Consider the following 20,920-nt stretch of genomic DNA (forward strand, 5'->3'; position numbering starts at 1 on the left):
CATGTTTTAAAATGCCTACAATTCACCTTTCTCAACCTGCTTAATGTTGAAGTAGGTTTCCAGCTGGTTAGTATAACAGCTGGCCGTATCGTTGGCAAGTGTGCAGCTCTGTGGCACGGTTTAATGGTAAGAGTTTGAACTAAATTGCCAGTAAGTAGAGCAGGTATTGGCTATATGAGCAGCTGTTACATTTGGAAACATCCTTCACTTGTAGGCAGGTTGAGCAAAGCAGCACATGCCTCCTTAAAACATACCGTTTAATTGAAGTTTCCAAGTGTAATGCACATGTTATTATAGAGCAGCCAATCTTCTGACATACCCAAAGCAATGCCATGAAAGATTCAACAATAGTATTATAAAAATGGCATGTTTGGACTCCCGTCTGTCACAGTTTGCAAAGCACATTTGACATAGGGCAATTCTAAGCAAATTATTTAAGCTGATTGGTTCATATTCTAATTTTTCTCACTTCATTGCTTTGCAAATTTATTTATTCTGATTCGATCATGTGTAACTTATTTTTAGTAAAGAGAAAGTGAGCCAATCAAATCACTTGATATTTTTTTGTCCACCATTATTCCTCTTAGCCTGCTGAAATAGTGAAGACATGAAAAAATACACATGTCAGAGTAGCATACTTAAGGTTACCAGCATAATTGTCTTTTATGTCTTTTAGTGCCTTCAGTAATTTTTTACTTGAAGCCCTTGGTACTTTCAGAAGCCTGCATTTGAATTAGATATTTTTCTGAGTTATCACCGTCAGCTGAAGAGATTTACTAATTACACTTGCACCTGTAATTCTGGGGACAGAGTGTCTGTAGCATGCATCACTATGATACTTTCTGTACAGCTTCAGTGTAATCTTTGCTCATGCTGTAAACAGGATTTCTGAGTTCCTTTCCCCCCTCCCCAAATGATTTGCAAACAAGCTGGAGGGTGAATTTTAAAAGCTTTTTGAGGTAAAGTTTCAGATGTTTCGGAACTCTGTGGGTTGCTGTTTGGATAAAGTATGTGTTGAAAGAACCTGTGGCCTTCCAAGCTGCTGGTTGGATCCAGTTAAGTCACGGCAGATCCAGTTACATGTCTCCCTTGATGTCTTGCAGAAAGCAACAGCATTAACTTCCTGAGCCACATTGCATTCGCTGAGTGTTAATTGGTGAAGCCATGTTTCTTAAAAGGTGGCATGATCACAGAGCATTAGTTACTCGAATCACACTTTTGAGGGGTCTGGAAATTAAGCCAATCAAACTACTACTTTTGTAAGTTTGCCTGCACGCAGGTATAACATCAGCCTCCTCGCCGCACGTTATTAGAAGCTGGACATTGAAAGGATGTTAACCTGAACAGTGTAGGTTGTAATATCTTAATGAGTGTTTCCCTGAGCAATTGCAGCCAAATAACCAAGCTTTATGTAAACAGCGATTGTTTTGCTGTCATCAGAAATTGCTTTAATGTAAAGCTTGAGTTCAAAAATTCTTAATTTGTGTTTCATATAATTTAGAAAACCTTTGCAGCTTATTTCTGGCACATTCTGAATGATCAGTTATGAGAATTTTCCTCAGATGAATGTCCAAAAATTGATGGTTTATGTTATTAGGTTTTTATAGAGAAAAGAATTATTATTTCATGCTTTTACACTATAGTGCAAGGGGTGGGCCTTACGAGCAGCAGGTGCTGGCACACATACTCTCTCTGTCAAGTAAAATGAAGCACTTGATAACAGTTGGAATGTGAAACGTTACTTGAATAAAGCTGCTGAACTTCATTCACCAGCTGGTTTTCAAATAATTTAGAAAAAGAAAGGAACTCGATTTCTGTTGCAGTGTGAGGGAAGAGTATTTTAGTTGCACATTGAAAGCGTTATCCTGACGTATGCTATGAGATTTTGTGCATGCTTGGGTTGGAGCATCCAGTGAATTACAGTCAGGGTGATGGCTTTGTGGAAAAATATCACCCGAAAGTCTAAGCTTTTAAGCGAGTTTGAAGCCTCGATGTGAAAACTTTAATAAGGGTATTAACAGATACAAAAGAAAATTCTGTGGGTGAATTTAATCTTTTTGAAATATGTAGATGTTTTAATAGTTTTCAACCTTATTTTCGACAATAGAAATTTCAGCTACTGTAGAAAAATTGATGAAGGGATTCAATTTCTTTGAGTGGCTAAGCTTCTCTTGGCTAGGCTTCCCCTTTCTAACAAATGAGTGAGTTAATCCCAATTAATAAATGTGCATATCAGTCAATTGCCAAAGAAATTTGCATTGAGCTCAAATAAATAATTTAACTGGAAAAATTTGTATATCAACCAATTTGCAATGCAAGACTTTGTGTAATTTGAATATAAAAAATCTGCACATAATGTGTTAGAGCAGACTGTTACAGGGAAGTGACACAGGGAATGGGTTGCGTCTTCCGTGGCATTGCTCACGGTGAGGCGTTTTATAACAATTGGAGTGTTATATCATGTAACATAAAGCATAAATATCGGGCCACTGATTTACAATGATTAAATAAATCAAATTCAGTGTTTACTCCAATGTATCGGCATTTTTACCAGTGGTTTGGGTATAAAATTCCATGATTCTGTCTGTTTTCCTGTAATGACTCGAAATAAGTGGCCCTTATTATTACTATTAGTTATTTATCATTTTCCTTTGGCTCTTGTCTTTTTCAAGCTCAGGACAATAGTAGTTAACATGTAGCAGATTGGGTAAGTGAGACGGTTAGCACATTGCAGTGCATTTAAAGGAATTGAGAGATACAAGCAAGGGACAATTCAGTTTGATTGAAAAGCTTTCCAGACTTTAGATAATGCCCAGACAGTTTCATAACTGAGTAGATTCTGTTGCGTTTGTTTAAACAATTTAAGTAATTGCTGATCGGTTACAAAGTTTTTTCTGATTGTTTACATGGAGCTGCCATACTAAGTGGTACTTGAAGATTATTTTTTTTGACTGAATTCTGTTTTCTAGTGGAGATCAATCTGTGAAGGGCTGTATACATTTATTATATCGAGAGTAACAGCTGCTTGAATAATGTGACAAAGAAATGCATTTGGTTGAGATTGTGAACATAATCTGATTCACATGGGTGAATAAGAACACAATTTCACTTTTCTATATTTCAATTAGGAATCTTGTGTGGGTTTTTGTTTGTGTATTTGATGGGGTTTTCCTACTGGAATTTGAAATTGACCACTATCGCTGCCAATATCTTGATATTCCAGCTATTGCCTGTATTATATATAAACTGCTACGGTTTATCATAGATTCTGATAAGAACATAAGAATTAGGAACAGGAGTAGGCCATCTAGCCCCTCGAGCCTGCTCCACCATTCAACAAGATCATGGCTGATCTGGCCGTGGACTCAGCTTCACTTACTCGCCCGCTCCCCGTAACCCTTAATTCCCTTATTGGTTAAAAATCTATCTATCTGTGATAGGACGAGCTTGCTGTGCAGGTACAACATCCGAAATCCGGCAACCTTAGGGCTGAGACCGTGCCGGTGTTTGGATTTTTCCGGATTTCGGACAAGAAAATCAATACGTCTGAAATCTGGAAACCTTGGGACCGAGTTCGTGCCTTTTCCCGGATTTCGGGTATCGCTGTTGGTGCTCCTCACTGCCCGCTGATCCTCCGATTCTCGCCGCCCGCGGCCACCCGGCGCTGCGGTTTTTTGCCGGTTTCCTCGTCCCTCGCTGCTCGATGACGCCATCTTGGCCGCTGCAAAAATGTCCGGTTTTTGGACAGCCGGATTCGAGACCTATACTATAAGCAATTGACTTTACAAAGTTTTGTTCTAAAACTGGTAAACGCCCCTTCGTCAGACAGTGAGTTCTCCTTGCCACTGGACCAAGACTTAGCTCTGTCAAGCCCGTGTGGTGGCTGGTGTGCAACGGCCACCACACATTAAAAATAATCCACGCACAGGCATGTTCCACCCTTCAGGATGTAGTTCGGGATCTGGAATATTAGGTCCTTCATTGAAACACCTGTGAACTCATCCCTTTTTGGTGTGGAAGCAAGTCATCCTCAATACGAGGGGCCACCTATGATTGATTGAGTTCTCCTACTGATGTTCAGAAACCTTTATGTGTCCTGCGATGTTAATTCAGTAAAGTGTCAGCATGGCTTTGTTGTTGCCTCTCCTTGCTGAGGCAGAAGGTTGTGGGTTCAAGCCTCACTATGGGCTGGTGCTGACTCTCCATATGTGAGCTTATACCGAGGTCCTGTCTGCTTGCTCGGGTGGACATAAAAAAGAGAGTTCACCTGGCTAATATTCCTCCCTCAAATCAACACCAGCACAAGCAAATTAGGTGGTCATTTATTCATTTGCTGTTTATGGGACTTATACCACCAGTGACTGCATTTTAAAAGTAATCCATTGAATGTAAAGTGCATTGGGAAGTCCTGAAGATGTTAAAGGTCCTGTATAAATGCAGGCTTCATTCTTCAGAATCCATCTCCAAACTTCAGTTGAATTTCTTAAGCATTAGCTGCTTAAAATATCCATATTGTTAAATCATCACAGTACTAGAAACTGGGGGGAGGGATGGGGCGATGAGGGAGAGTGGGCAGTGGAGTTATGGATGGAGACTTCATACGTCTTATCTTCACCTATAATGCACATCATTCATAATTCCGTTCGGGCAGGTGATGGGGCCTCTTTCCCACTGTCTTCGCTTGACAGGCAAGTCAATGTGACTTCCTGCTCAGCCTGCTGAGTAAAAATAGCAGTCGAGCCCCGATGACATCATCAGGACTCGACTTACATATGCAAAAGGAGGACGCCGCCAGCTTTGGGTCGATGTCATTGCTGTCAGTTGCGCAGGTTAAAATCAGGAACGGTTAGCACCCAGCGGTTCCAGGGTGGGTCAGTAACCTGGGAGATTTTAACTGTCCACCCACCCGGGTGGATAGGTCAGAATCGCTTTCCATCTGTCTCTAATTCAGATCAGTGATAGATGTGATGGCTTACCCAGAAAGATATTTGACATGGTGTTAAACTGTCATAAATGTATCTGGTATTAAAATGTCAGGTTTCACTGAAGTTGGGTACATAAAGAATGAGTTTCTAACATGTACCACTAAAGTGTATTGCCTGCTGTGTATGTGCTGGACAGAGATTCAAGCTATATCACTTAATTTTTTGCAGTTCAGGGTTCTTCCAAATATTAAAAATTGTACTTGACTTTATTTTGATTTTAGAGATATTACATTATTAAATTTGCTGCTTTCATTATGCTGTAATCATTTTAATCGGCTCAGGATTGGTTGCCAACACTACAGTTCATTAATTAACCTTCTGCAAACGCTGATTGCATGGAGCACCAGCAGAGAACTGGAAGTATTTCAGTTTAATGGTATAGAAGAAACTATATTTTGGTCATGCAAAGGAATGAAGTACCTGTATTATTTCCAGTTCAGACAGAACCAGTTTCAAAAATAGACAGTCCATGTAATCAAAACCTTGTTAACAAAACAACTTTACTAAAAGTGTTCCTGACATTGTATTGCACATGCTCCACCAAATACAGGTGTTAAATCTACCTCATGATTTTAATGGTTTCTTTAGCTTCTTTAGGTTGCCATGGTACAGTGTTCTGGTGGTAATGGTAAAATGCGTCTGTGCAGCCATGATTTCCCACACACTATGTTCTTGAACTTGGCTTTGCTCTCAGAATGTGGAGGCCAAGTCACCCTGGGACACTGATTATATACCTTCTCAAGCCCAACTAAAGAGTTGCATTGCCAGAGTGCTGGGAACAGGTTGATTGCCCGATCTCTTTGCTGAGGAAAGCTATGGGAAGACTCACTGAAGAAATAACAAAATGAATCCAAAACGAATCTTAATGAATATTTTGCATCTGTTTTCACAAAGGAAAGGGACGATGCAGATACTGCTATCGAGGAGGAGTGCGATATTCTGGATGAAATAAATATAGTGAGAGAAAGTATTAAGGGGTTTAGCAGCTTTGAAAGTAGATAAGTCCCCAGGCCTGGATGAAATGCATCCCAGGTTGTTGAGTGTAGCAAAAGAGGAAATAGCAGAGGCCTTGACCATAATTTTCCAGTCCTCTTTGGATCTGGGCATGGTGCCGGAGGATTGGAGGACTGCTAATGTAGTACCCTTGTTTAAGAAGGGAAAAAGGGATAGGCCGAGTAAATTACAGGCCTGTCAGCCTAACCTCCACAGTGGGAAAATTATTGGAAAAAATCCTGAAAGACAGGATAAATCTGCATTTGGAAAGGCAACGATTCCTTAGGGACAGTCAGCACGGATTTGTTAAGGGAAGATAGAGTTTTTTGAGGAGGTAACCAAGAGGGTCGATGAGGGTAGTGTGTACGATGTAGTATATATGGACTTTAGCAAGGCTTTTGATAAGGTCCCACAGGTTAAAGCCCATGGAATACAGGGCAGAGTGGCAAGTTGGATCCAAAATTGGCTTGGAGGTAGGAAGCAAAAGATAATGATTGATGGATGTTTTTGTGACTGGAAGGATTTCCAGTGGGGTTCCACAGGGCTCAGTATTGGGTCCCTTGCTTTTTGTGGTATTTATCAACGATTTAGATTTGAACATAGAGAGTATGATTAAGAAGTTTGCAGGCGACACTAAAATTGGCTGTGTGGTTGATAATGAAGAGGAAAGTCATGGACTGCAGGAGGATATCAATCTACTGGTCAGGTGGGCAGAGCAGTGGCAAATGGAATTGTGAGGTGATGCACTTTGGGAGGGCTAATAAGGAACGGGTATACACATTATGCCGTCGGCCATTTAATAGTGTAGATGAACAAAGAGACCTTGGAGTGCTTGTCCACAGATCCCTGAAATTAGCAGGCCAGGGGGATAAGGTGGTTAAGAAGGCATACGGAATGCTTGTCTTTATTGGCTGAGGCATAGAATATAAGAGCAGGGAGGTTATGCTTAAATTGTATAATACTTTGGTTAGGCCATAGCTGGAGTACTGCGTGCAGTTCTGGTCGCCGTATTATAAGAAGGACGTGATTGCACTAGAGAGGGTGCAGAGGAGATTTACTTGGATGCTGCCTGGAATGGAGTATCTTAGTTATGAGGACAGATTGGATAGGCTGGATTTGTTCTCATTGGAGCAGAGGAGGTTGAGAGGAGACCTCATTGAGGTGTACAAAATATTGAGGGGCTTGGACATGGTGGATAGTAAGGGCCTATTTCCATTGGTCTATTACGAGGGGGCATAGTTTTAAGGTGGTTGGTGGAAGATTTAGAGGGGATATGCGGGGAGGGGGGGTGCTTCTTTACGCAGAGGATTGTGGGGACCTGGAACTCGCTGCTTGGAAGAGTGGTGGATGCAGAAACCCTCACCACTTTTAAGAGATGGTTGGATGAGCACTTAAAGTGCAGTAACCTGCAGGGTTACGGACCTAGAGCTGGTAATTGGGATTAGACTGGATGACCTTTTGTTGGACGGCGCAGATATAATGGTAAGTACTGCAGAGAATAGAATACGGCCAGGGTGATCTCCTGGACTAGTTTCGATCGCCTGGATGGGTCGGAGAGGAATTTTCCCAGATTTTTTCTCCCTAAATTGGCCTGAGTTTTTATCTGGTTTTTGCCTCTCCCAGGAGATCACTTGGCTCTGGTTGCGGTGGAGTGTAGAATGTTTCAGTATAAGGGGTGTTGCAGTTGTGTGAGGCGGACTGGTTGGCCTGGGTGCCTTTCCGTCATTGTTTATGGGTTTACATGTAACCTTTAGGGCTGCTGACCAAGAACCGTGCGGCTCTTTGTCGGCCGGCCCAGACACGATGGGCCGAAATGGCCTCCTTCTGTGCTGTAAATTTCTATATTTCTATGTAAAAAAAAAGATCTTTGTGCCCAGTGAAGTTGGAAACTGAACTTTACTGAGAAGGAAAGCAAACTGCTGTAACATAGATTTTCCTTAGTTTTATCATCAATCTTAGTTTGTTTAACTTTAGAATTTCAGGTGAGAACATGGTGTCCTTGGGATCTTATTTAAAGCCTAAAACTTTGCTTTAATACAGCTTTACATAAGAACATGAGAAATAGGAGCAGGAGTAGGCCATTTGGCCCCTCGAGCCTGCTCTACCATTCAATAAGATCATTCCTGATCAGATCTTGGCCTCAACTCCACTTCCCTGCCCGCTCCCCATAACTCTTGACTCCCTTATCATTCAAAAATCTGTCTGTTTCCACCTTCAATATCTTCAATGACCCAGCCTCCACAGCTCTCTGAGGTAGAGAATTCCAAAGCTTTAAGCACATCTACTGTACATATGTTCACAATGCAGTGCACCCGAAGTAGCACCTCCCAGCTGCTTAATTCTAGTGGCAATAGAACTAGTTAATGTTGTCATCAGTATTTCTAGTATTTACATTTACATTTTATTTGGCATTGAGGTAACCAGTTTCTGCTTACTAGTGGAAGCAATCACAGTTCATATATTGTAAAAAATATGTTGTTTAGCAGTCTAGTCACAGTTCATGTATTTCATAATGAATGTTGTTTGGCAGGGCAAAATGTTTTTATAATCTTGTGACATGTATTATTCAGTAAAGTGTTACACAAGGGCTGCTAGCCAATTTCTGACTGAAGGATGGTGAGAGCGAGTTCCGTTCCAGATTATCAGTCTAATGAATTGACTTATAGACCTTGACCAAATTGTAACAATTAAACTGCATTCCAGGTTGAAATTTTGCCATGGTTGTGTACCTTTCAAAATGTGTAGTTTTTGTTGTTTTTATAGTGATTTATTGCTGGATTTCTAAATTTAACTTGAATTTGACATGTCAATCATTAGAACAGTTATGTTGCAATTTTGAAGATGTATTTTTCTGTTGATTCTGCATTTGATTTGTATTTTAATACTATGCCCTAATCTTGGCTAAAATTGACAAAACCACTTTTACCTTTGATGTTTTCTACCTCATTTAAACTTGTGCCAGAAGCACAATTGACTGTTTTGTTTTTATTTTCAGCTATTTACCTTGGTTTGAAGTTTTCTACAAGCTTCTGAACATCTTAGCAGAATATACTGTCAAAGGACAGGTACAGTTGTTCTTTAATATTTCAATATAAGGTGCAATAATTCAAATCCAGTGCCTGAGATATTTCAATCCTTTTATTCAAATTAATAAATTCACCTGAATTTTTTATCGGAAAGAAGAACATTTCAAAAGTATTTTTGTTTTTATTTTAAAAATGCACACTTTTTAAATGATAATTCAACAGAGAAAGGTTTATCAAACTCAAAATCCATTTATAACTATTATGAACAGACTTCAAAACTTTAGTGTAGTAATGATGTAATTGGTTTGGAGCTTGATTTGCCTTTTTTTATATTATTGATTTAGGACTTTAATAAGCTGGTGTGTGTAAGAATAAATAAAAAAGCACTAAACTACTTTTCTTCCACTATAACACATTGCTTTAAAATGCAATCTTGTACCAACCTTTTTCTGACACTTTCCTGATAACTGGTAGCTAAACTATTTAACTTGGTGATATTGGCTAGGTTTTGTCCTGTAGTTCAATCATCTAGAAATTTCACTTATCAAACTGTATATAGACTGGCACATCTTTTTTAAAAAAATGGTCTTCTGAAGATATATTTTTGTGTCTGTGGAATGTTTCAGGACTGTCAGTGGAAGGAATTACTGGAAACGTTATATAACCTTCCACTTCCAGAACCAGGCTCAACTGTTCACTTAAGTGTGGTAAGTGGAAAGTACTGCTGTACACTTAATTCTGCACCTTATGTACAAATATGAGCACATAATCAAGATGCAGTGGGCAAACTCGATAACCGGTTTGCACTTCACTGCGATACTAAGGATTTGTGCAAACAGAAGTAATGTTGTTTGAATCAGTGCAAACCCCCAGCACTTGAGGGTTTGAAGCTCAAGCTGCAGTTTGTAGATGCAGTGTTGGGATCCAAGAATTAGAGCAGTGCACGGCTAGAACTTTGCTAACAAAAGAGGGCAAAAGTGGAAGTGTGTTGGAAATTGGACTGTTCCCTCCCCCACCCCCCCCATCTATGATTTCATTAAGAAAAATTACTCTTACATTTACCATACTGTTGTCCTGTGTACACTCATTATAATCTCGTGAACCAGTAACATCAACTTTTCTGCTGGAGTGTGAATGCGTGGTAAATTTATAAAATTGATGATAAAGTAACTTTTAGTAATTAGTTAAGAATTTCTATTCTATGGGAACGCTGCATTATTTCAATTGACCTTACTCTGTACTTAGATAGGTTACAAGTGCAGTCTTTATATATGAAGCATCTTAAATGTAGCACGCACTTCCTGTTAGCGTCAAATTGCTTGTCACACTTTAGTCATCGTACTTCAGGGTATCCTCTGACTGAACATGTGCAAAATTATGGGTGACATGCTGGTAAATGTTTTTAAATTATCTATGCACATGCAGGCATTTTATTGTCCCATAGGAACCATGTTGCTGGTATACCTTATCAGTCATTGATCCGAATTAATTACTTGACCATTAAAGCATCTGTTACCAGGGATTAATTTGTATGACTCTGTTCTGACTCTTGCTCTGCCATCAGCCTCCAACCTCAGTGCGGAATTGCTGCCTCAAGCAGGAATTTGCCTCCCTGCTGGTTCCCTCCCAACCAGACAGCCTGTGGCCTTCCTGTTGGATTCCTCCCTGTCCCAAAGACCCCATGTGTTCTGTCCGAGCCTTCCCGATGACTTCGTCCCAAGTCCAGACCTTGGTCCTTCCCAGATCCAGGAAGATCTAAGCATACCAACTTGTCAACGACTGACCTGAGTGAGTTTCTGCCCTCCTTGTTCAATCCCTTTCTGTCCTCCTTGCTCAGTTACTCCAGCCTCCCCACTTGCGGTGTCTCAGGCCGAGGCAAGCCTCAGCGTTCCAGATGGTTCCATCCAGACCCGTGCCTCACGCACTCATGTTTGTTTGGAATAGAGGGGAATCGGGATGATATATCTGTTCCCTCATGGAGATGAGAGAATTTCTACAGCTATCAAATCATTCGAGCCTCGAGTCTGGATCCAGGTTTCTGGGCTTTTGTGTAATTTAACCAAGTTATTTATTTGCTTTCTGGCAATATCCCAATACAAATGATGTGATTTGGCAGTATATACGCAGTTGCTGCTGATCTGTAATTGAAAATAATTTTTTCATGAGAAAAATACCATTATTTTCATAATTGCTCATTTTTATTTAATCACATCAGTCACAGAGTAATTGTAAGGTGAGAAATAATTGTAGACTTCAACTGCATTTTGAGATTTGCCTTGTACCATAAGAATCTGACATGCTGATTGTCTCTCTGCTGCTTTTAGACAATTAGTCACCTGTGACATGTCCCCTTTACAGAGCAGTGACGTGTATCTAAACAACTTAATCGCCTCCTCAAATTCTTGCCCAGTGATAACCGCAAGCAGCTGATGCTGAGCAGTTCCTTCTCTAATGTTAATCGACAGGTAGCAGTTGTTTGTCCTTGCCAGGTCATTGGCTGGCTGTGGCGAAGACCCAGCTCTACCAAGCAGAGCTTTAGTCGGAACAGCATGCCTGTCTGACCTAGAGGGCAGGTTGTCTCGGAGGCACTGTGGTCTGATGGGATAGTTCAGCTCATTTCAGGCATTTCATACTCATGGTTCAAAAGAATGCTTCAAGTCTGCCCTCTGCTTAAACATTTCATGGGCAATGGAGCAGGAAAGGATATCAAAGAACAGCTTATGGATGGCTTTGTTTCCTTTTAGCTGTTTAGTTGCTGTGGGAGCATTTGAACTGAGCAGTTCAGTTGATGCAGCTAGACAGTTGAAATAGAAAGGGGTAAAAAAAATGGTTCAACATTTTTTGAAATATTGTAGTTGTCTGCAGGAGACTGGGATCAAATCCAAATCAAGAGGCAATTCTGAGAGAAGGCATTTTGAACAGCAGCCAAGAGAGCTAAAATGAGAATGAACCATTCCCAGTGGCACAAAAACTATTACGATTTGAAATTCAGGGGTGAGGAAGTTAGTGCAAGATTAGAAAAGAGACACAGAGAATGGGTAAAAGTGATACAAATCCACCTGGAAACAATTCCATCACAATTTGTCAGAGCAGCAACGTTTTTCTGAAGCAATGATAGGACAGTAATTATTAATTTTTTTTTCTCTGTGCTAGTTCAAATCTTCATTTTCATTACCTTTTTCTTCCCCTTCCTTACTTGCTTCCCTGAACCCACAAATTTTGAAGCTGGCCTTTGAGTTCCTTATCAAACAGGCCATTTTTCGTGTGTGAGCTTGAAAAGTGAATGTGAATGGTTTACTTGACACTGCGGGTATCGCAGCTGAGCCTGATCCTGCCCTCACCCGACGCTCGTGGATGTGCACTTCCAACAAGTGTACCAGGATAGAATCAAGAGCAGTAACGTTGACTGATATGTTTTGCTCTCAAGCTTGGCAATGCTGAGACCAGTTATAACAACCCTACCATCAGCCCCTGGTACGGGATTGAATCTGAAACCTTCCTGGTCTTGTTTTTCAGATATAACGGTGGTTTCAAAAAGCCATGAATTCTAGTTAATAACATCAGATTGATAGGTGCACAGATGAAAACATTGTTCTGCATTTGTACAATTTTAATGAAATAATAGATATTTGGCTAGATCTAAGGACATGTGGTGGATGCATTATAAGAACATAACAAATAGGAGCAGGAGTAGGCCATACGGCCCCTCGAGCCTGCGCCGCCATTTAATACAATCATGGCTGACCCGATCATGGAATCAGCTCCACTTCCCTGCCCGCTCCCCATAACCCCTTATCGTTTAAGAAACTGTCTATTTCTGTCTTAAATGTATATAATGTCCCAGCTTCCACAGATCTCTGAGGCAAGGAATTTCACAGATTCACAACCCTCTGGGAGAAGAAATTTCTTTGCACCTCTGTTTTAAATGGGCGGCCCCTTATCCTAAGATCATGCCCTCTAGTTCTATAGCATTATACCATGGTATATTTTTGTATATTTTATATAATATAGGACATGGAACTTTTAAAAATACTGCGCACTGTTGTACATACAGCTACTTTTATTATACTGCAGTGAATAGGGCTCCTCTCGTACTGAACCCTGAGGCCTTGCAATCAAAATGCAGTAAATCATGATGCAGGCATAATTTGTATTTTATTTTTAGCTCATAGCTTGGCATAAATACAAACAGATTACATTTACAAATTTAAATTGATTGGTATTCATAACTAAAGCTTTATTTCTGTATTATGGCTGACAGAATTATACTTTCAGTCTTGTGCACTTTCTGTAAACGGCATTTTATGAAAACAGTTCTAAATATCTCTTTCTTTTGGCAGCATTCGTACTTTACTACACCCGATAGCCGAGAACTTCCTAGTATACCTGAAAATGTAAGTATATATATATCTCTGGTGATCAGCTTTTCGGTAGACTAGACTTAATGACCCAATTGTATACTGTGTAGACGTTGAGACTGTGCACAGATTTATTCAGCGCTGTGTTTCATGTACCAAGTACTCTAAGAAGGGATTGGGATGTTGTAACTGACAGTTTTTGATGGCTGCACTGCATCTTCAGTTCATCAATCAGAATCCTTTGTGTGTAACGATAGGTGAATATCCTTAACCCTTGACTGTTGAATTTTATTACCTTCATATTCTAATTTTGTAGCATTTACTGTATATCTACACTAAATGTGCCAGTAAGAAAAAGTTTGCTCAATATTGTAGTGTCGTACATTAAGAACAACAAAAACATGTATTTTTTTTACAAAGGTTGTTTCATAAAATGCTGTAATCTTGTCATATTTATTTTTATGTTTAAGTTTTCCTCGTACTCTCGGGTAACGATATAAAAATTTTTGTTCCTAATAGGTCCTCATGCTTTCAGAACTGGGGACTAATATTTTTGCATAATTTGATCTATTTCAAGTAGTAAAGTAACCAGCTGACTTCGAATAGAGCGCGTCAGAATGGGTTTATTTTATGAATGGATTTGTTATGAAAATTAATATTTAATTTTTTTTTACTTTTATGAATTCCTTCCAGCAACATAACAGTAACTCCAGAAAAGTAACTCATTGGTTGTGAAGTGTTTTGGGACATGATAATGCACCTTTATAAAACTTGCTGTTTCCTCTCTTCTTTCCTCTCCCTCCTCCCGCTTTTGCCCCCCTCTGCCGTTTTTCCCTCTCTCCTTCTGTTACATTCTCTCTCTCCTCACTTCTTCATCTCCCTCATAGCTATTTTTTGTCCTACAGAATATTAAATCAAAGTATCCTGGTGCCAAGTAAATCAGCTTCCTATTCCTGGCTTCCCAGGAATAGCGAGTCCTTTAATTTCATTGTAGATTTGAATCTGTACTACATGCAGACATGCACATTAATAAGAACATAAGAACATAAGAAATAGGAACAGGAGTAGGCCATACGGCCTCTCGAGCCTGCTCCACCATTCAATAAGATCATGGCTGATCTGATCATGGACTCAGCTCCACTTCCCCGCCCGCTCCCCATAACCCCTTATCCCCTTATCGTTTGAGAAACTGTCTATTTCTGTCTTAAATTTATTCAATGTCCCAGCTTCCACAGCTCTCTGAGGCAGCGAATTCCACAGATTTACAACCATCTGAGAGAAGAAATTTCTCCTCATCTCTGTTTTAAATGGGCGGCCCCTTATTCTAAGATCGTGCCCTCTAGTTCGAGTCTCCCCCATCAGTGGAAACATCCTCTCTGCATCCACCTTGTCAAGCCCCCTCATAATCTTATACGTCTCGATAAGATCACCTCTCATTCTTCTGAATTTCATTGAGTAGAGATGTAATCTACTCAACCTTTCCTCATAAGTCAACCACCTCATCCCCGGAATCAACCTCGTTGAACCTTCTCTGAACTGCCTCCAAAGCAAGTATATCCTTTCGTAAATATGGAAACTGCCCGCAGTATTACAGGTGTGGCCTCACCAATACCTTATATAGTTGTAGTAAGACTTCCCTGCTTGTAGAAACATAGAAAATAGGTGCAGGAGTAGGCCATTTGGCCCTTCGAGACTGCACCGCCATTCAATGAGTTCATGGCTGAACATGCAACTTCAGTACCCCATTCCTGCTTTCTCGCCATACTCCTTGATCCCCCTAGTAGTAAGGACTACATCTAACTCCTTTTTGAATATATTTAGTGAATTGGCCTCAACAACTTTCTATGGTAGAGAATTCCATAGGTTCATCACTCTCTGGGTGAAGAAGTTTCTCCTCATCTCGGTCCTAAATGGCTTACCCCTGATCCTTAGACTGTGACCCCTGGTTCTGGACTTCCCCCACATTGGGAACATTCTTTCTTCATCTAACCTGTCTAAACCCGTCATAATTTTAAACGTTTCTATGAGATCCCCTCTCATTCTTCTGAACTCCAGTGAATACAAGCCCAGTTGATCCAGTCTTTCTTGATAGGTCAGTCCTGCCATCCTGGGAATCAGTCTGGTGAACCTTCACTGCACTCCCTCAATAGCAAGAATGTCCTTCCTCAAGTTAGGAGACCAAAACTGTACACAATACTCCAGGTGTGGCCTCACCAAGGCCCTGTACAACTGTAGCAACACCTCCCTGCCCCTGTACTCAAATCCCCTACAATGAAGGCCAACATGCCATTTGCTTTCTTAACCGCCTGCTGTATCTGCATGCCAACCTTCAATGACTGATGTACCATGACACCCAGGTCTCGTTGCACCTCCCCTTTTCCTAATCTGTCACCATTCAGATAATAGTCTGTCTCTCTGTTTTTACCACCAAAGTGGATAACCTCACATTTATCCACATTATACTTCATCTGCCATGCATTTGCCCACTCACCTAATCTGTCCAAGTCATTCTGCAGCCTCATAGCATCCTCCTCGCAGCTCACACTGCCACCCAACTTAGTGTCATCCGCAAATTTGGAGATACTACAATTAATTCCCTCGTCTAAATCATTAATGTACAATGTAAACAGCTGGGGCCCCAGCACAGAACCTTGCGGTACCCTACTAGTCACTGCCTGCTATTCTGAAAAGTACCCATTTACTCCTACTCTTTGCTTCCTGTCTGCCAACCAGTTCTCAATCCACGTCAGCACACTACCCCCCATTTCCCATGTGCTTTAACTTTGCACATTAATCTCTTGTGTGGGACCTTGTCGAAAGCCTTCTGAAAGTCCAAATATACCACATCAACTGGTTCTCCCTTGTCCACTCTACTGGAAACATCCTCAAAAAATTCCAGAAGATTTGTCAAGCATGATTTCCCTTTCACAAATCCATGCTGACTTGGACCTATCATGTCACTGCTTTCCAAATGCTCTGCTATGACATCCTTAATAATTGATTCCATCATTTTACTCACTACCGATGTCAAGCTGACTGGTCTATAATTCCCTGTTTTCTCTCTCCCTCCTTTTTTAAAAAGTGGGGTTACATTGGCTACCCTCCACTTGGAAATGCATCTGCTATTTCCAAGGCCACCTCCTTAAGTACTCTGGGATGCAGACCATCAGGCCCTGGGGATTTATTGGCCTTCAATCCCATCAATTTCCCCAACACAATTTCCCGACTAATAAGGATTTCCCTCAGTTCCTCCTTCTTACTAGACCCTCTGACCCCTTTTATATCCGGAAGGTTGTTTGTGTCCTCCTTAGTGAATACCGAATCAAAGTACTTGTTCGATTGGTCTGCCATTTCTTTGTTCCCCGTTATGACTTCCCCTGATTCTGACTGCAGGGGACCTACGTTTGTCTTTACTAACCTTTTTCTCTTTACATATCTAAAGAAGCTTTTGCAATCCGCCTTAATGTTCCCTGCAAGCTTTCTCTCGTACTCTATTTTCCCTGCCCTAATCAAACCCTTTGTCCTCCTCTGCTGAGTTCTAAATTTCTCCCAGTCCCTGAGTTCGTTGCTATTTCTGGCCAATTTGTATGCCACTTCCTTGGCTTTAATACTATCCCTTATTGCCCTTGATAGTCACGGTTGAGCCACCTTCCCTTTTTTATTTTCACGCCAGACAGGAATGTACAATTGTTGTAGTTCATCCATGCGGTCTCTAAATGTCTGCCATTGCCCATCCACAGTCAACCCCTTAAGTATCATTCGCCAATCTATCCTAGCCAATTCATGCCTCATACCTTCAAAGTTACCCTTCTTTAAGTTCTGGACCATGGTCTCTGAATTAACTGTTTTATTCTCCATCCTAATGTAGAATTCCACTATGTTATGGTCACTCTTCCCCAAGGGGCCTCACACAATGAGATTGCTAATTAATCCCCTCTCATTACACAACACCCAGTCTAAGATGGCCTCCCCCCTAGTTGGTTCCTCGACATATTGGTCTAGAAAACCATCCCTTATGCACTCCAGGAAATCCTCCTCCACCGTATTGCTTCCAGTTTGGTTAGCCCAATCTATATGCATATTAAAGTAACCCATGATAACTGCTGCACCTTTATGGCATGCACCCCTAATTTCCTGTTTGATGCCCTCCCCAACATCACTACTACTGTTTGGAGGTCTGTACACAACTCCCACTAACGTTTTTTGCCCTTTGGTGTTCTGCAGCTCTATCCATATAGATTTCACATCATCCAAGCTAATGTCCTTCCTAACTATTACATTAATCTCCTCTTTAACCAGCAATGCTACCCCACCTGCTTTTCCTTTTATTCTATCCTTCCTGAATGTTAAATACCCCTGGATGTTGAGTTCCCAGCCCTGATCATCCTGGAGCCACGTCTCTGTAATCCCAATCACATCATATTTGTTAACATCTATTTGCACAGTTAATTCATCCACCTTATTACGGATACTCCTTGCATTAAGACACAAAGCTCCATCCCCTTTGCAATAAAGGCCAAGGTATCATTGGCTTTCCTGATCATTTGTACCTGCATACTATCCTTTTGTGTTTCATGCACAAGTCCCCCCCCCCCCCCCCCCCAGGTCCCGCTGTACTGCGGCACTTTGCAATCTTTCTCCATTTAAATAATTACTTGCTCTTTGATTTTTTTCTGCCAAAGTGCATGACCTCACACTTTCCAACATTATACTCCATCTGCCAAATTTTTTCCCACTCACTTAGCCTGTCTATTTCCTTTTGCAGATTTTGTGTGTCGTCCTCACTCATTGCTTTTCCACCCATTGCTACTCAGAACTTCAGGTTTTTTTTGAAGAGAGTCAACAATTGTTGAAGTATTAATATGAAAATGATAGGGAAGTAGCAGTGGCTAAAACACTGTATGCGTTATCAAACTATCAGCTATCATTAGATTGAAGGATAAGGATAGTGTGGAAGGGAGTACTTTTCAGTATAAAGAGTTGCCCAGATTGGGAAATCTCAGTACTGGCTGAGTGTACAGCAGTAGCCATCGGTCACTAACTTGTCCCAGGTCAGGCCTGGCTGGATCCAAATATCAATTTGCAGGTTTTTATTGCACACCTGCTCCATGATGTGCCAAACAGAGTGTTGGAGCAGTTCTCTGGGGAAGAGTCTGTAAATGGTGAGTTTCCACAGGGAAAGAGTGTTTGTAGAAATCAGCACATTGAATTAAAAAACCATTGAAAGTGCTCCTCCTAGGTTACCTGCCTCTTAACCATTAAAGCACCCTATTTTGATGTTTATCGTTGCCATTACCCTGTGGGATACTCAATTGTTCATCAAGCATCAAGCACAAACACTGTAGAAAAGCAAACAAAGTGGATTAATGTAAAAATGAAAACATTTTGCATTGCCACTCAAGTTGCTAATAAAATGCAACAAAACAATCTGATGGAAAACGCCATAGTGCACGGTAACCAATGCATCTGTGGTTTATTTATATTAAGATGTATCTACTCTTCTGCATAATTTAACTTTCTCATATATTAGAAACATAGAAAATAGGAGCAGTAGTCGGCCATTCAGCCCTTCGAGCCTGCACCGCCATTCAATATGATCATGTCTGATCCTCTATCTCAACACCAAACCCCCTGCTTTTTCCCCATACCCCTTGATGCCTTCTGTTTCTAGAAATCTATCTATTTCCCTCTTAAATATATTCAGTGACTTGGCCTCCACAGCCTTCAGAGGTGGAGAATTCTACAGGCTCACCACCCTCTGAGTGAAAAAATTTCTCCTCATCTCGGTCCTAAATTTCCTACCCCGTATGCTGAGACAGTGATCCATTGTTCTGGACTTCCCAGCCAGGGGAAACATCCAGTCTGTCCAACCCCAGTCAGAATTTTATAATTTTATAAAAGTAGTCAGTTTTTGTCTGATTTTTGTATGTCTTGGGGCAAGGGCGGGGCCGTGGGCTGGGAGCATGTGGTCGGGACTGAGTGACAGTTGCACTGACCAATGGGTGATCAGGGCCTGCCAACCAGTCAGGGCGGGGAGTGATGGTGCAAATTTTTAAAATTTGATTGACGCTGGGTCTGCTCCAATGAGGAGGCGGCAGTGGATGCGGCGGGGCCAGTGGGCACGGACATGGGGGGGAGGGGCCTCCCCAGGCATTGCTGCGGAGAGGGGCGGGAGTGTTGAGAGAGAGAGAGAGAGAGAGAGGGAGGGGTTGGGAGGGAGAAGGTGGGCGTGAGGGGGTGGGTGAGGGGTGAGGTAGAGAGGGAGGGAGGGTGGGTGAGTGAGATGACATCAGCATTGATTCTGTAGACAAAGAAGATGATAACAGTCTAAACAAGTACTGTTGCAATAAAGATACAGGTGCAGCGTCCAAAATCCGGAGTTCCGGACTCTGGACCGATCGGTGGCAGGGTGGTCCGGTATCTGTAAAATGTTCCGAAATCTGGACCCGCCGAACTTGCTGACCTCGGAGTCCCGCCGCTGCCTGACCTCGGGCCTCTCCACACTACCCCTCGCCTCGCTCGCCGCCGGTGTCCTTACCTTGCCGCAGCTGCCCTTACTTCGGGGCCTCCTCGCCAGCCGGCCCGAACAGCTCCTCCTCGGCGGGGTCCCGCCCGAACACCTCCTTGGCGGCGAGACCCCGCCTGACGACCCTATCGGCGGACCCGAAAAGCTCCTCAGCGGGGACTGTTCGAAAACCGGAAATACCCGAACCTGGGCTTGGGTGTTTCCGTATTCGTGACGTCAGAAAGACGATCGAAAGTCCAGAAAAACGTGGAATCCTGAACGGCCTCTGTCCCGAGGGTTCTCGATTCTGGACGCTGCACCTGTACTAATTTGACCGCAAATGTTTTGCGGGTCTCTGCTAGTAATATAATATTACACATTTATTCCAAAAAATCGCAGCATAAACAGAGTAGGTTTTTATAAACTCTTCTAATTAATTCTCAATCTTCAAGGAGAATTGCCTCATTATTAACTTGGCTAGGAATCCAGGAGTCTTGTGGACACAAAACAACCTGCCAGTAATTTAAAATCCATATATACTTATGTGATGATGATAAGATTGGGTCATATAGATCTCACATGTTGAAAAAGCTTTTTCGTATTGAAGCACGGCTCTGTAGTCCAATAATATCTGTAGATGACAAAAAACTATTACATGCGTTAGTGTAACACAAAAATTAAACACTTGGCAAGTAGTAGTCACCATTTCAATGTGACGATGATGTACATAATGCTCAATATTGATTTTCTTATATAGAAGTACAAGGGTCCTCTGAGAAGATGAGTGAGGAGAAAAGGAGCCACATTGATATTTTTTAATCAAATCTATTTACTTGATTTTTTACAGACTCATCCAAAAAGGCACAATCTCTAGTAAACATCTTTTTAAATAAAAATGAAAAACATGTGTGTTTCTAAAATGGAAACAACTGCTCAGAATGAGTTCTGCGTGTTACATATATTATTTATTTTCAATCAAAGATTTACTGCTTAAAATAAGAAAATAGCTTCTCTTACTATTGAAGAATCTGATGGCATAATTCTACATTGCAG

General features: G+C 41.3%; 1 protein-coding gene across 8 annotated transcripts in view; it reads left to right on the forward strand.

Moving 5' to 3' along the window:
• Positions 1-20,920, forward strand: part of dennd1a (DENN/MADD domain containing 1A) — a 604,632-nt gene that overhangs the window by 257,583 nt on the left and 326,129 nt on the right. For all 8 annotated transcript variants that reach the window (XM_070862693.1, XM_070862695.1, XM_070862694.1 and 5 more), the window contains exons 6-8: positions 8,974-9,043; positions 9,631-9,711; positions 13,345-13,398. In XM_070862693.1, coding sequence (XP_070718794.1) covers positions 8,974-9,043; positions 9,631-9,711; positions 13,345-13,398 — 205 coding nt within the window. The remainder of the gene's footprint in view (positions 1-8,973; positions 9,044-9,630; positions 9,712-13,344; positions 13,399-20,920) is intronic.

Source organism: Pristiophorus japonicus, chromosome 20 (genome assembly GCF_044704955.1).
Source record: "Pristiophorus japonicus isolate sPriJap1 chromosome 20, sPriJap1.hap1, whole genome shotgun sequence".
Classification (NCBI taxonomy): domain Eukaryota; kingdom Metazoa; phylum Chordata; class Chondrichthyes; family Pristiophoridae; genus Pristiophorus; species Pristiophorus japonicus.